The sequence below is a fragment of the Sinocyclocheilus anshuiensis genome, unplaced genomic scaffold (genome assembly GCF_001515605.1).
Source record: "Sinocyclocheilus anshuiensis isolate Anshui unplaced genomic scaffold, SAMN03320099.WGS_v1.1 scaffold412, whole genome shotgun sequence".
Taxonomy (NCBI): Eukaryota; Metazoa; Chordata; class Actinopteri; order Cypriniformes; family Cyprinidae; genus Sinocyclocheilus; species Sinocyclocheilus anshuiensis.
The window spans coordinates 1,285,559-1,302,472 of NW_015558661.1; the positions used below are offsets into that span (position 1 = coordinate 1,285,559).

Here is a 16,914-nt window from a genome sequence, read left to right on the forward strand (position 1 = left end):
ATTGTCTTCATGTTATGTTGACCAAAGTTAGGTAAAGAATACACTAGAAATACCACATTGTTTTTGATACTGGAACCAGGATTCGCTAGGAACCAGCAATAGCTAAACAAACATAATTATTAAAAAAAAATGCTTTTACAATTACATTTACATTTTGTCATTTAGCAGACACTTTTAATCCAAAGCTACTTACAAATGAGGACATAAGAAGCTATCAAAAGCAATGAAAGAGTAATAATATGCAAGTGCAGAGTTTGTAATGTATTCATCATCATCTATTCAATCATATCTAATCTAGTTGTAGCCGACATTTTCTACCATTTTAAATATACTTTATTGATATTAAAAATGATATTGTAAAGTCTAGAAGGGAAGTCCTCACAAATAACATTTTAATAGAAGGTTAAAAAGTGTCAATATGAAATATACTGATTTAGTTGTGCATTTCATACAATTTTCTAAGCATCGTTTGAAATTGTAGCTCTAAACTAAAAACCACATCGTTTGTAAATTAGGCCTAATAGCAGAATGAATTGTATTAAAATAAATGAGATATTAGGAAAATTTGTTTCTCAAAGTTCTTTAATAGATTTTTAAATCAAGTTGTCTCTACATCAATTTTCAATTGAATAAATTAATGAATGAATAGTCAATGAAACAAACATAAGGTTAACACCACAGACTTGTTAAAGCTACAGAAGTGTTATTTCCATGCCAACTATTATTTCTCTTATATCGCCACCTTGTGGTTGTTAATCAATTTTCTGCTAAATCTAGACATCATCATTAACCTACAAGCCATGAATCAAACAATAAATAAATCTGATTAGATTCAGATCTGAAAGGATGAAAGAATGACATATGACCTTGGCTCTGAAGAGTTGACTGAGAAGTGATAAGTGAAAATAGAAAACTCTGAATGCCACAAAGGCAGACAACATCTCTACTGACATGATGGATATGCTGCTAATGAGCCCTGAAGGCACACAACACAGGAAACAACAGGTGGCGATTAGAGGAGATAGACGAGAGTCGTTGGAAGGCTGGCTCTGAAAAACCAGTCTGATAGGAGATTCATTACTGTTGCTGAGAATGGCAAGAGAAATTTAAGGAGACAAACGAGAGAGACATGAATATATTTTAGTGATACTGCAAATATAGGTCTAGGGAGGTAAGGGAGGTCTTCACAAATCAAATTTTAATAGATTGTTTTAAAAACGTATTAGTGTGTAATATACTGATGTAGATTCTTTATCATGGATGACTGAGAGGAACAGGCTGAAAATGAGGAAATAGTTTGAAATAAAATGATAATTGATTTTTTTTTAAATCATTTATATCATGAAAACAAAATAAATGTAAAGTAAATAGAGAATCAAAACAAATATTTTTCACTGTTTATTTAATCACAAAGGTAGCATCTGTCTGTAATCATAACTCAAACACATTGTCAACACAGTAAAAAAGGAGATTTTGATTAATGAAACAGCTGTTTTTAAAATAATGCAAAACTGGTTTAAATTTAAATCTATTTAATTCAATTGTAATCGCATTTATCAATTACAAACAAATGTGAAGCCCTTGATCTAGAAAGTATTTATCCTTTTTTCCTGCCCTCATAGTTTTGTATTTAATACTTATGCTTAATTTACATAAATTCTCACAGCATTTGTCCTATTAATCAAACAGAAATATAATTCTGTGCTTCAGTAGTAGTACAGGTTGTTGTATCAGAGTGCTTAAGATACTTTAAAGCTGTCTTGATGTGACTAGTCCTCTCGTAGATATGCATCTGGGACGTCTTCATCCTCCATTGCAGTGCTGAGAGCATTTTGAAGCCTCTCACTGTCCTCAGCTTTTGAGTCTTTGAGCTGTCTCTCAGCTTCCAGCATCTGCTGTCGAACATGTTCCACCTGGGACTGTGTGAACTGTAGACTGTTCTGTGCTGTCACAGAAGCTTGGTCAGCCCCTGGAGAGGACAAGCATGGTTAAGCTATTTCTACATATGGCTAAAAGTGCAATTAAACAAATGACCACCAAGTGGGAGCAGGTGCCAAATTTCAACAGATCTCTACACTATGTCACGAAAGTGCGGACTCAGAGGAAGACTGCAAGGGTTTAGGGTGCGATTTGGGACAGGGCCTAAATCATACTTATTTCAAAGTAATATGATGCAAATTCATGTGCATTATGGCTCTATAATAACTGACAAGAAAACTTTTTGTTGACATGCCCTCTGGTGACAATAAAATAAATAAATAAATCAGTATATTAGATTCTGGAGTAATGTCTGGTGAATGACTGGAGTAATGTCTGCTGAAAATGTAGCCTTCCCATCATACATCACACTCCAACATACATTTAAAAAGATAAATTATTTGTAATTATTATAATATTATATTTTATAGATTATAATATTTTAATCAAATAAATATGAGACTTATTTAAAAAAAAACGTACTTATAAATAGCATTTATAAAATAAAATAATATAATAATAACACTGATTTTTTTTTATTCCTATATATATAAACCAAAAATCTTCGACGTTCATAAAAAAAGGGTTAACCTTTTAAAGGGTTAAAGCCTTAAATGCCTGTTCCAAAAAAAATGAAAGCTACCTGCATTGAAAGCCGCCTCGGCTGCCAGCTTTGAGAGATTGATGGCAGTCATCCAGCAGGATTCAAATCGTTTGCAATCATTTCTCCTGTCAATTACCTAATTCAATTAAAAACAACTTTGCAATCAATTTAATTAAAAAGAAGGTATATAACCACAGTGTCACAAAAACACAACTACCACTAAATACAGCAAATGATACTTCTAATCTGAAAGCTTGTGAACAATAACTCACTGTATTTTTCAAGTCATTACCTCCTGACGCTGCCTAAGAATGACCTGCCAGATTGCATCCTCCTCTGCAGAAGTGAGTTTGCTCATGGAAGCCACATAGCGCTTGTGTATCGTCACAATACTGTTTATAGCCTAGAGAAGACAAGTATGCTTGATGTTGTTTTTGCAATTTTTTTTTTTTAATCATGAAAATGAAAACAACTATTATAGTTTTGATTACCTTAATATAACCCGAGAAGGAATCAAGCAGTGCTAGAGTAGTTTGTGAGAGGTAAGTATTAGCACTGTCTGTGACAAGAGATGATGCTCTCCGCACCAGATCTTCGTGGGTCAAATTTTCTGGTTTCTAAACAAGACAAAGAGGAAAGAGTGGTTAAGAGGTTTGTCAGATAACAATTTAGTGGAAATTAACACTAAAGAAGTTTTACATGCTGGATTGTAACATCACTATGTAGCAGACTGAACTCACAAATATTAATTAACTCATGTTGACATTACTAGGTCATCATCATAGGCCGTTCAATCAAGCTATTTGATTAATATACATGAGCCAAGCTTTGGTAGGCCACTATTAATAAATTGAGGTCCTACACGGATGTACTTGACTAAAGTTGTATAATGTAGATGTTTCATGCTGTTTTATTGAAATGCTTTACATTTTCTCTGATATTTGCACACACTATCTCCCATTAATGCTCCCATCGTTGCACACAAAATCTGCACAAATAATATGCAGGCTGAATCTCCATGTTAACCCTCATGTTGTGTTCTGGTCATTTTTACCCAGAGAGAATTTCCTTTAATCCAAAAATGCTAGTTAATGTTATCGCAATGGACTACAATTTACTGACTTTGCACACACATGTTGTAACAGCTTTCTCAATTATTATTTTTTTGATAATTTTTTTATTTTTTGGGGTGATCCCGGGGTGATATACCCCCCCCCCTCGATATGCTATTTTATTACCAGGGAAGTCGTGGCCTAATGGTTAGAGAGTCGGACTCGTAACCCAAAAAGATAACCTTAAGAGGCCTACTCATTTTTATACAAATTTTAATTTAGTCTGTGGTTATTAAAGGTTTTGTCAAAAGAACCTATAATGGTAGCCTAAACTTTTTGTTTTTTTTTATCTACACCACCATTACAAGATCCAATTAAAATGTTGGGTTGTTTCAACCCAACTTTGGGTCAAATATGGACTAACCCAGCTGTTGGTTAAAATTTTTACACCAAAAAAAATTACATTAAAAAACAATTAAAAATGTTAAAACAACCCAGCATTTTTAGTGTTACACAGCACTGAATTTTGTTAATGATCTGTAAGCCTCTTTTTGTTCATATATGCAGTTTTATTTTCTCTGCAGTCAAAAGGCCTACTGCCATAACTGCCACAACCAGGTCTGCAAGTACACTTATTCTTTCAGCAGTGCTATGGCAATTAATCCAAAGCTTGGATCCAGTTTTACAGGAACTGCAATGTGTTTTTGGTTTAACCTTAGCACCCCTCTCATATATGACCTGAATTACATTGCAACATGACAATAGGCCTATATTATTTCTCTATTTTCTCTTTCTGAATCAAGTAGTTTCTACATGCAGTTTTATGATTTAGGCCTAAAAAATAAACCAAAGATAGATTCTTATTTTAGTAGGCCTATCTATTAGGCCTATTATTAGATACTAGTTATTGTTAATAATTAATTTTAGTTAGTTTCAGCAACTTTTCTGTATCCCTCACCCCCACCCCTTGTATTTATTTATTTAAATGTGTCTTGGCAAATGGCTGACATTAAAATGAGTTTAACATTTTTTTATATTTTTTATTTATATTTATTTAAGTAATTAATAATTTTTTTAACGATAACAACCCTAAAGGAAGACATGGATGCGTGTATTGAGTTCCAGGAGTTATCAAATTGATTTACAAACAATACAGTCTTTTAGAAGAAGTAAATGCCTTTTTCTTGTGAATCTGTTGATGACTCACTTGCTCTGAATTACAACTCTGTTGGATGTCCACAGCTGCAGCCATATTCAGCTCAAGTGAATATAAGTGAGTCACATCCAGATGTCATTTCTATTCATCATGAAAAGAAGTGAAGCGAGTCTTGTAAGATTAACCCTTTATTAAAAATGTGTTTGTGAAGGATTTAGGCTCTGAGGACTATTAGTATAATCTCATCTTTGTCAGTCTTTATGGAAATGCCTATTCCCAAACAATCGTGTAAAAACAAACATATTTTTCAGCACAAAAAGTGAACATAATAATTAATTAACTTTGAGGCGAAGGGGAGTTCCAGTGGGGGTGTTTGTCTTGATACTCTGAGATCTATAAGAAATTTGATATAGCTTTCATGTACATGTATATTTTTCGTGTCTGTGTGTTTTGTTATTATCTTTACTTATGCCTCTATAGCAGCTGTGGCTAAAACAGCCTTTTAAGTCACAAAAGACGCACTTCCTTTTCTAAAAAATCACAGAAGGGAAATATAATGATGATATAATGATTTGATTTAAATGATATAATGATTTTAAAAATGAAATGATGTTTTTTTGTAATCATAGATGCTATCAAAACATTTTGTCAGTATTATTGACATTTTCAAAAAGGGAACTTAAAAGTCTGTTCAAAGCTTAAAAGTCTGTTCAAAGCTTACTTGGCAATTATGCAATACTCTTCAAAGCTCTGCATTGTTTGTTTGTTTTTACAAATAATATATTCTAATAAATGTTCATGTATTGTTAAGTCATGATATACGAAAAAATAAGCTACAAATGTAAGGTTGATAGCACAAACAGAATTATGAATACATTTTTTATTTAATTATGTAGAATTAAAATCCATATAAATTATGTAAGTGCAGTTTTACATACATTTCATATAAAGATATGTTTAACATTAAACATTTATTGAAATAACAATAAACATTAAAGATACACAGTTTATAGAGTATTTCCAGTATAATAATAGATTATATCATTTATCAATATATGAATTGTCTAAATCTATTTCATTTAAAAAATAACATTTATTGACCATGGCAAGTCTGTGAATATCTAATATAAATACAGTAGTCAACATTAGAAGTGGATCAAAAAAATTCAGCATAGTTGTCCTAAGACAAGAATGGGTATTGTTTTGGTTTTAGGACAACTTTGATGAAAGGTTTTGATCCACTTCAAATGTTGACTATATTCATGTCTATTTTGTGATTTGGAATTGGATTTCAGTAAATTAATCTTTCTGTAATTCTTTTTGTATTTGATTAATTTAACGTTATTGGAATTTAACGTTAAAATGAAATGCTCTTTCAGCTAAATAAAGTGTCTTGACAAGTGCTTTGTCAGAAATGCACAAACCGATAAAAAATGTAATATTGGACATTTTATGAAGTTATGTTACATGCACTGGCATATTGGGGTTTAAGGAGAGTGTCAGTAACAGCCAGCAGCTATTAACCAGTAGCATTTGGAAAGCTAAACAGGATTTAGCCTGGTCAGTCCATGGAGGGGAAGCTTAGGTTGCTGCAGGAAGTGGCATTAGTAAGGCCAGGGGTTTTCATCCTGTGCTTAATGCCACAGTATAGTGCTGATGACAATGTAAAAAGGCACTACTGGTCAAATGAGATGTTAAACCAACAGCCTTGAACCCAAGGGTCTTAACGGGATAGTCCACAAAACTGACTATTCTGCCATCTTTTACTCATCCTCATGTCGCTGAACTTAAAAGTCTGTTCAAAGCTTACTTGGCAATTATGCAATATTCTTCAAAGCTCTGCATTGTTTGTTTGTTTTTACAAATAATATATTCTAATAAATGTTCATGTATTGTTAAGTCATGATATACGAAAAAATAAGCTACAAATGTAAGGTTGATAGCACAAACAGAATTATGAATACATTTTTTATTTAATTATGTAGAATTAAAATCCATATAAATTATGTAAGTGCAGTTTTACATACATTTCATATAAAGATATGTTTAACATTAAACATTTATTGAAATAACAATAAACATTAAAGATACACAGTTTATAGAGTATTTCCAGTATAATAATAGATTATATCATTTATCAATATATGAATTGTCTAAATCTATTTCATTTAAAAAATAACATTTATTGACCATGGCAAGTCTGTGAATATCTAATATAAATACAGTAGTCAACATTAGAAGTGGATCAAAAAAATTCAGCATAGTTGTCCTAAGACAAGAACGGGTATTGTTTTGGTTTTAGGACAACTTTGATGAAAGGTTTTGATCCACTTCAAATGTTGACTATATTCATGTCTATTTTGTGATTTGGAATTGGATTTCAGTAAATTAATCTTTCTGTAATTCTTTTTGTATTTGATTAATTTAACGTTATTGGAATTTAACGTTAAAATGAAATGCTCTTTCAGCTAAATAAAGTGTCTTGACAAGTGCTTTGTCAGAAATGCACAAACCGATAAAAAATGTAATATTGGACATTTTATGAAGTTATGTTACATGCACTGGCATATTGGGGTTTAAGGAGAGTGTCAGTAACAGCCAGCAGCTATTAACCAGTAGCATTTGGAAAGCTAAACAGGATTTAGCCTGGTCAGTCCATGGAGGGGAAGCTTAGGTTGCTGCAGGAAGTGGCATTAGTAAGGCCAGGGGTACACAGTTTATAGAGTATTTCCAGTATAGTAATAGATTATATCATTTATCAATATATGAATTGTCTAAATCTATTTCATTTAAAAAATAACATTTATGGACCATGGCAAGTCTGTGAATATCTAATATAAATACAGTAGTCAACATTAGAAGTGGATCAAAAAAATTCAGCATAGTTGTCCTAAGACAAGAACGGGTATTGTTTTGGTTTTAGGACAACTTTGATGAAAGGTTTTGATCCACTTCAAATGTTGACTATATTCATGTCTATTTTGTGATTTGGAATTGGATTTCAGTAAATTAATCTTTCTGTAATTCTTTTTGTATTTGATTAATTTAACGTTATTGGAATTTAACGTTAAAATGAAATGCTCTTTCAGCTAAATAAAGTGTCTTGACAAGTGCTTTGTCAGAAATGCACAAACCGATAAAAAATGTAATATTGGACATTTTATGAAGTTATGTTACATGCACTGGCATATTGGGGTTTAAGGAGAGTGTCAGTAACAGCCAGCAGCTATTAACCAGTAGCATTTGGAAAGCTAAACAGGATTTAGCCTGGTCAGTCCATGGAGGGGAAGCTTAGGTTGCTGCAGGAAGTGGCATTAGTAAGGCCAGGGGTTTTCATCCTGTGCTTAATGCCACAGTATAGTGCTGATGACAATGTAAAAAGGCACTACTGGTCAAATGAGATGTTAAACCAACAGCCTTGAACCCAAGGGTCTTAACGGGATAGTCCACAAAACTGACTATTCTGCCATCTTTTACTCATCCTCATGTCGCTCTAAACCTGTATGACTTTCTTTCTTCTGTGGAACATAAATAAAGATATCAATGTTGCTTAACCAGTTTTGGTTACATTGCAAGTTGAAACTCTTTGGTTACCAACATTCTTCAAAATATTTTCTCAGTGTTCTGCAAAAGAAAGAAAGTCATACTGGTTTTGAATGTATCGACCCAAAGCATGTGACCAAACAGAATATAGCGGGATGCCTCCTGAAATACAGTCTTTTTCCTCAAAGTGAAGAGCATGACCCCATTGACATAGAGGAAAATAACACATGGGGTCACAAACAAAAACGCCTTCATTGGTGCATCTCGATCCAGAACCAACAGAGTCTGAGTGAGGTTAGTTTTAGATTCATTCAAATTAGACATCTTCAGTAGCATAAGACATCAGATCAAGATGCTGTTACAGAACACTGAATAGAGTAATACTGCAATCTCCAAAGTCCTGCAAATCTTCAGCATGCGCTTCCCTCACAGGTGCTGTTGAAGGCACAGATGGCAGAGCATCACATTTTAAATACTGTTAAACTGAATCCCAGTGGGTGATTTATGTATGTGCGTTGTGCATTTCACTAATAGCTGTCAGACAATATAGCGTATAGTCAGAGGCGGCCTTTGCTATTTGGAGGCCAGTTTCAAAGAAATAGCTGGAGGCTCCTCCTCCTTTAGAAAAAAAGACTGAAAAAAAAAATACTCTATGCAATGTGATTGCAATTACTTCATTGTCTTTGTTATATTTAATTTTTTTTAGCTCATATTTCACTAATAGACTACTTATAAAAACATTCTGTCTACCATTGAGCTTTAATGATGATGGTTCTTTCAACAGCACTAGTTACCGAATCACCACTGAAAACAAAAAACGCATTTAACCTTCACCACATTTAGCCCCTCAGCTGAGGGCAAAAAATAAAAATAAATGAACAGGTATTAGATAAGGGATAGAATAGGAATTTAGTAATATGATATGAACATGGATAGGCTACATCAAGAGGAAATATTTTATACTTAAACTGTGACATCTAGAACTTGGCTTCTGCTAAAGCAAGTTTATACTTATATAGCAATCTCATAAAATAAAGACAAAATAAAATAATAAACTGAATGGAAAAATGTAATTATACTTTTAAATATGAAACTAAAACCAGTTAAAACCAGTAGGTGGCTGCATGTCACTGTTTCAAGGAGTGAGTCATTAAATCTCACAGTCAAATGACTCATTCAAAACTGCTGATTGGTTTAAAGCAACTGGGAGTTATTGAACCATTCATTAGACCGATCGGTTCAAAGACACAGATTCATTAGGTAACACCGCTGTGCGTTTAAAACTATTGTAAAACTAAACTATTGGCGAATCTGAATATAAAATGTAAGTCACCTATATCAGACTTATTGTTTATTGGACTGTTGTACTACAAGTACATGCTTGCCCTGCAGCAACAGTCGAAGAGCAAGCAGCACTGCTAGCAACTCGAGGCAATTGATGTGCCACTGCAGTCGAGGTCCTGTCCAGGAGATGCTCTGCACAGGGGAGAGCTTGCTCTTCTCCCAGTTGACCTGAAGCCCCAGATGGCTGAGGTGCTGACGCACCAGATCCCTATGCTTGCACAACAGATCTCGCGAGTGAGCCAGTCGTTGAGACAGCTGAGGATCCGGATGCCCTTCTCCCAAAGCGGGGACAGGGCACCTTACGCCAGTTTCGTAAAAACGCGGGGAGACAGGGACAGCCCGAAGGGGAGGACTTTGTACTGATATGCTCGACCCTCAAAGGCAAACCCAAGAAACGGTCTGTGTCGAGGCAGAATTGAGACATGAAAGTACGCGTCCTTCAGGTCGATAGCTGCAAACCAATCCTGGTGACGAACGCAAGAAAGAATGCGCTTCTGTGTCAGCATCTTGAACGGAAGCCTGTACAGGGATCGGTTCAAGACTCGCAGATCCAGGATTGGCCGTAACCCACTGCTCTTCTTTGGTACGATGAATAGGGACTGTAAAAACCCGAATTCATCTCGGCTGGAGGGACAGGCTCTATCAAACCCAAGAAACGGTATGTGTCGAGGCAGAATTGAGACATGAAAGTACGCATCCTTCAGGTCGATAGCTGCAAACCAATCCTGGTGACGAACGCAAGAAAGAATACGTTTCTGTGTCAGCATCTTGAACGGAAGCCTGTGCAGGGATCGGTTCAAGACTCGCAGATCCAGGATTGGCTATAACCCACCGCTCTTATTGGATACGATGAAATAGGGACTGTAAAAACCCGAATTCATCTTGGCTGGAGGGACAGGCTCTATTGTGTCCTTCGCCAAGAGGACCGCAATCTCTGCATGCAGGACAGAGGCATCCTTGTCCATTGGGACAGATGTAAAAAGGATGCCCTGAACCTGGGAGGGCGCCTGGCGAACTGAATCGCGTAGCCGGGCCGGACCATCCGGATAAGCCAGAGAGACGGGCTGGGCAGCACTAGCCATGCCCCCAGCCTCTGTACAAGCGGAATCAACAGAGCGGTTACCGACATACCCGTGGAGGGGCAGCTGTGGGAAGAAAGGTGGCTCAACCCAGGAAGCATAGCGTCCCGAAGTAGAGACCAGCTGCTGGGAGCAGCACTTACCAGATCCTCCCGGTCTCGCAGAAAAGTCAGTGGAGTGCGAGGAAGCAGTGCATCCTGCAACTCCAAGGTGTTGAGAGGAGAAATTGTGCCCCGAGTCTGAGTGTGAGGAAGCAGCGCGTCGCTCACAATTAGAACCCGGTGTGATAGACCCAGAGATGAAGGAAATTGCTCTTTTATTGAGAAGGTGGGTACAGCGGTGGAGAAAGCCCTTGGCCCTCTCCTGGGGGTGGGGGCGCAGATGTCATTGTCCCCTGAAGAACAGTTCCTGTCATCTCTGGGTCGCCTGTCTCAGGGACGCTTCACGGTCTTCCGAGAAGACTTAGCGGCGCCCTGAGAAGCGAGCTGCACCCCTTCCTGCGGCCAGCTCGACGCCCCTGTTGAGGAGTTACCTCCTTCTGTGTTTCCTGGGGCGGAGCAGGTGTTGAGACCACAGAGGGGCGCCCTCGGGGACAGGCAGACGAAGACCTTGCTCCCGGCGGCTTGGGGTTCGAAGAATCACGCCGGAGCAAGATGTGCTTGATGGCCTCCGTCTGCTTCTGGACTGCAGAGAACTGCTGGGCAAAGTCCTCAACAGTGTCGACGAAGAGGCTGGCCTGGGAGACGGGGAACTTTGTGAAAGCGAACTTTGTCGGTGTCACGCATCTGCACCAGGTTCAGCCAAAGATGACGCTCCTGAACCACCACGGTGGACATCACCTGACCGAGGGACCGCGCCATGACCTTTGTCGCTCGGAGAGCAAAGTCGGTCGCTGTACGCAGTTCCTGCATCAACCCTGAGTCAGGAATACCTTCGTGCAGCTTTTTTAGTGCCTTTGCTTGGTGTAAGGGTGGAGGCGGCCTGGCCCGCAGCACAGTAAGCCTTGGCAGCCAGGGCTGATGACAGCTTACAATCTTTGGACAGGAGGCGCGGATGGTTCCTCCAGGTGGAGGCGTTTCACAAGTGCACCGCAAGTGCACCGCAACTGCACAAGTTTCACAAGTGCACCGCAACCGCGCGCTCCACCTGGGGAATGTCCACATACCCCCTGGCCGCCCCACCATCGAGGGTAGTGAGGAGAGAAGAGCTCAAACGTGACCGGGCGGTGTACGGGGCTTTCCACGTTTTGGTGAGCTTTTCATGAACCTCCGGGAAGAAAGGCACTGGGGCGGAGCGTGGCTGGGAGTCACGTCCGGAGCCCAGATACCAATCGTCGAGCCTTGAGCACTCGGGAAAAGGTGGAGAGCTCACTTCCAGCCCGATGCTCTTGGCCGCCCGGAGGAGCATGGCCGTCGACTCAGCCTCGGACTCCGACTGAGCAGCCGCTGCGGCGGGGGGCTGCTCAGCAGAATCTTCGGCTTCTGAAAACGATAGTCCCTCCTCTGATGCAGCCATAGACATCAAAGAGACGCTGGGTCCGCCGTGGGACGAACCGGCGCCATTTGCCGGGAGCTCAACGGGGCTACACTGAGAGGGGCCAGACTTCCGTGGGGGCTGGCCTGACGGAACATTCTTGACCGTGATCCTCAAGTCACCCTTGTCCCTAACCAACGCAGCCACAGAGTCTTTACGACCCGACAAACTGGGCTGGGTAGAGCCCGAGGGAAGCCTCATTATGAATGAGAGCTGCGACCTTTACGTAGCCATGGACATGCGCTCACAATGTGGGCATGAGCCATCCACGAACACCGTTTCAGCATGCTTACGACCCAGACAGGTGAGACAGCTGTCGTGACCATCGTCAGAGGTAAGGAAACTACTGCACCCAGAAGCACACGGTCAGAAAGACATCTCGAAAGACACTCTCGACGACCATGCTTGCTGTAGGAAATTGCTCTTTTAGGCTGGTTTGCCCAGGGAAGGACCGCGGCACTTATCTGTGCGCAATCAGGGCAATCTCTCTGCTGAATGCAAAGAGAAAGCTGAAGATTCTCCACAGCCGAGAACTCCTGCAGCTTGTCAGATGGTGAAGACTCCTTTTCTTCTTTTAGAAGGCAGTGCTTACGAAGCAATCGGCTCCGAAGCACAAACCTGAATGAGTGGATGCACACCGCCATCTTATATACCCGCATGTACGGGGGAGTGACTTGGCATGCAAATTACACTCGCCAATTCTCATTGGCCTTTTCTTCTAAAGCTCAGAGGTGATTGGGGCTCCCGAGTGAGACCCCTAATGTCAGTCGACGTGACGTCGAACATAACTGACTGAAAGGGAACTTAGATATCTTGCTAAAATCATAAACACTAAAGCAAACAGCAAAAATGCCTGTTTCTGAAGAAAAAGTATTTTCTTAATCAGTATTTTGTCTTTTTTCCCCAGTAAAAACATCTGAACAGATTTGAACATTAAAATAAGTTCAATTCTTGATATATTCTCTAAACAACAATTGTTTTAATGTCTTACACAGTGTTTCTTAGTTAAATTTATCTGGTTTTGGAAATATATACCTAGTAAAAACAAAGTTCAGTTGTTTAAATCTGGATAAACTCCATGTCAATTCATATTTTTTCAATTATAAAGAATAATAATTTTATTATCTCAGTAATGAAAGTCAAAGATTATTGTGATGTGATGTGATGTGATGTGATGTAGTATTTAAATAAAGAGCTAAAGGTCTGGTCTCTCAGGCCATATATTAGGGAACTTAGACATCTTGGTAAAATCATGAACACTAAAAAGCAAAAATACATAATATGTAACAAAGTCCAATAATCAATATACAAATATATTGCATCTTGGATCACTTCGATTAAAATGGATGCAGCACAGAGCATTATTAGATGTTGTATTAGATGTAGCAGAACAATGCTATTGGCTTTTTTGGCTGACGTTTTATCACAGGAGGCTGATTTAGCCACAGATGCTATAGAGACGTATAAAGATTATAACAAAATACACTAACACAAAACACACACACACACACACAAATTAAAAGCTAAATCCAGATTCTTATAGATTTGCAGTCTGAAAAGAGTAGTTCTTGAGCAGAACAAAGGCATCACTGTGTTTGTGGTATCAATGCAAAAGAAGATAATCAACTCAGACAAACACTGAATCAAACCCATCGTCCAAACAACACCGATGGCCATGTTAGTTCTGCTGTAACTGGTGATTTATTATTTTAACAGTGAAAAGTGCTTTAAAACGTTGAGAAATGTGATTTGTTTTGGTAATTCTTCATTCTTCACATACAATAATCTATGTAAAGTATTTTTCATTTTTAAGCAAAACTCACATGAGCACGACTAAAGAGGGCATGAAGTGGAAATTGGAATCAACTTTTCATCCCTATTGTAACATATATCTGAGTGAAATGAGAAAGAGAAAATAAAATGTTTGGAGGAACATGATTTTGTCCATAGGGAATTGATTTGTTGTCAATACCTTATTTCCCTGCCAAAAACATTAATTTTTTTTCATGTTTTTGAAAACATTGACTTGCTTTAAAAAAAACAAAAAAAAAAAACTTGTTGCTCGCACCAGACAAAATCACTTGAACATTCATCATGAATAGCGACTCAAACCCATTAAAGCCACTGTATGTGGTTTTGTGTACTTCTGCAACTTTGCAGCCCCCTACAGTTAAATAAGTAGAATTTGCTATCGTAAATTTATCACTGTTGTAATTACAGTGGATGTCGGTACCAACATTTTTTTCAACATCTTTTTCCTTTTGAAACCAAATGTGAATTAATACTTAAAGGGGTCATATGTAAATCATCATATGACCCCTTTAAAGAAACAGCTGAAGGCCTGGTCTCTCAGACTATATATAAGAGGACTTAAACATCTTAGAAAAATCATAAACACTACAAAGCAAAAATACATCACATTCAATGAAGTCATATAGTCAGTATAAAAATAAATGGCTTCTTGGATAACTCCAACTAAAATAGAAGCAGCACAGAGTTCCAGCTGTATTAAGTCAACAGATACACACAACTTTGTCAGCTGATGTAGCATAATTGCTCTCAGTTTTGATACACAGTTTTAGGTCAGAAAAGTCTTGTAAAAAAATCTAATGCAGTTATGCAGTTAAACCAATTTTAATGTTAAATGACTTAAAATTGTTTCTTTATGTAGGCCTATATTACACTGTAATATACATAATAAGAAAAAAGCCTGTTTTACATTTAGGCCAGATCATATACAACAACATTGCGCAGGTTTGCTGCATATTTAAAAGTTTGATGTCAGCAATCAAGTGGTCAATAGCAACACTTAATTTTCTTTCATTGTTTTGTTGTCTATTATAACAGGAAGTCTAACAATAAGTCAGGCAGTAAATGCATTAATATACACTCTCAGAAAAAAGTACAAAAGCGGTCACTGCAGCGGTACACTTTCAAAAGGTACTAATATGTACAGTACCATTAAGATACTAATATGTACCTTTAAGGTACTAATATGCACCTTTTGGGGGTAAATGTACAAACTTTTTGCAATTGTATTTCACTTAAGAGTTTGAAAATGAAAACCCTTGTAAAACTCTTTCCCATATTTATGATTATATTCAGAGGTGTGTTCTGACAAACATTTTAACTGAGATTTAATCTCTTTGTTAGATGCAATTATTTTAGTCTGGTTGAACTCCAATATCTCATCACACAAGATCATATTTTGCAGTTTTAGAAAATGATCTCTTTATCTCAATAAAATGAAAGACAATATTATTAACTAAAGCACTTTAAAGAACATCGTAACATCAATTAGATAGTAAACTATTTTACAACCTCCTGCTACTAAATGTATCTCTGTATTACATCTGTTTTGCCTTTTGAAACCCAATGTGAAGTAGTATTTAAATGACCAGCCAAAAGCCTGATCTCTCAGGCCATATACAAGAGGACTTAAACATCTTGGGAAAATTATAAAGACTACAAAAAATATATATACATTAAGTTTACCGAAGTATTAAGGTCAACACGAACATAAATTGTTAAAAGGGATACGAGACCAAGAACCAGCTGTAACAAATGCAGCAGAACAGTCTTGTTGGCTTTTATCACTGGAGGCTGTTTTAGCCACAGCTGCTACAGAGGCATAAGTTAAGATAATAACAAAACACACAGACACAAAAAATACACAAGTGATAGATATTTCAAGTTTCTTATAGATCTGAAGTCTGAAAAGAGTAGTTCTTGAGCAGAACAAATTCATCACTGCACTGGTAGAATCAATAGCATAGAAAGTAATCATATCAGTGTCAGGGATTCATCACAGTCACTTCAGTCACCATCCAGAATAATTACCCGATCACAGTCACCTGAGTTCTGATCACCCGCACCTGCTGTCACCAATCAAGCCACACTACAAATACACACACAGCACAGTCACTCACTGTCCGGTCTACCGTTCACTCCTACGAACTGCTCTGGACTCTCTCTGCCAAATTCTCCTAGAACGAATTACCTGCTGTTCCTCCCGCGATCCTCCAACGACTCCTTGGAAACCGTTCCACGATCTCCAACGTAACCGGCATCCGATCCTCACCATCAGAACTCAGATAAGCACCCTGGAACCATTCACTGTGTTGACACTCACCTGCCTTTAACTCACCTATTCCAGTCATCCCCTTACCCAGTCAATAAACCATCCTGATTTGCACTTACCTGTTGTGTCTGGCCTTGCTTTGTGACAATCAGAGAGGGGCTGAATCAAATCCATCATCCAAACAACACCAATGGCCATTTTAGTTCTTTCAGAAGTGGTGATTTCTGCATGTCTGAGAGGAAACAGATGGCCACATACCTCTCCAGTGACATTAAGACAGAAAATTAGTTATGATGCTTTTTGATGATTTTTTTATTCAACTTTTGATGAAGTGAAGGTGACTGCACTTAGATCACTTACTGATGTACTAAACCTATGCTATTATACCTAATAATTAGCAATAATAGTAGAAGTAAAAACAAAGTACGCTTTCACACCTGCTGTGTGTGAGAGAAAACATTTTTGAAGTCTTTAATTTTTATTTCATTTGCCTAGTGAAAAATAAATATACTAAAATGTATTTTAAATACATTAATTTAAATGTA

General features: G+C 37.6%; 1 protein-coding gene and 1 pseudogene across 1 annotated transcript; both read right to left on the reverse strand.

The window, feature by feature from the left end:
- Positions 1–1,393: 1,393 nt before the first annotated feature.
- On the reverse strand, positions 1,394–11,666 carry LOC107681064 (diablo homolog, mitochondrial-like). The gene is made up of 8 exons (XM_016477214.1): positions 11,595–11,666; positions 11,288–11,506; positions 10,899–10,994; positions 10,672–10,821; positions 3,073–3,198; positions 2,874–2,984; positions 2,621–2,717; positions 1,394–1,969 (listed from the first exon to the last, which is right to left on the reverse strand). Exons 1-8 carry the CDS (start codon positions 11,664–11,666, stop codon positions 1,770–1,772), a joined length of 1,071 nt encoding a protein of 356 aa, XP_016332700.1. The 3' UTR covers positions 1,394–1,769.
- A 3,343-nt stretch (positions 11,667–15,009) lies between these two features.
- Positions 15,010–16,641, reverse strand: LOC107681065 (olfactory receptor 2H1-like; annotated as a pseudogene).
- Between the last annotated feature and the right edge of the window lie 273 nt (positions 16,642–16,914).

Bases quoted from the DNA above. Each gene is read 5' to 3' on its own strand.
- LOC107681064 (XM_016477214.1), bottom strand. From the start codon at position 11,666: ATGCAGGAACTGCGTACAGCGACCGACTTTGCTCTCCGAGCGACAAAG. The intron at 11,507-11,594 runs GTGATGTCCACC...GCTTTCACAAAG, and splicing joins TGGCGCGGTCCCTCGGTCAG to TTCCCCGTCTCCCAGGCCAG. The intron at 1,970-2,620 runs GTAGCTTTCATT...TGTCCTCTCCAG, and splicing joins CGAGGCGGCTTTCAATGCAG to GGGCTGACCAAGCTTCTGTG.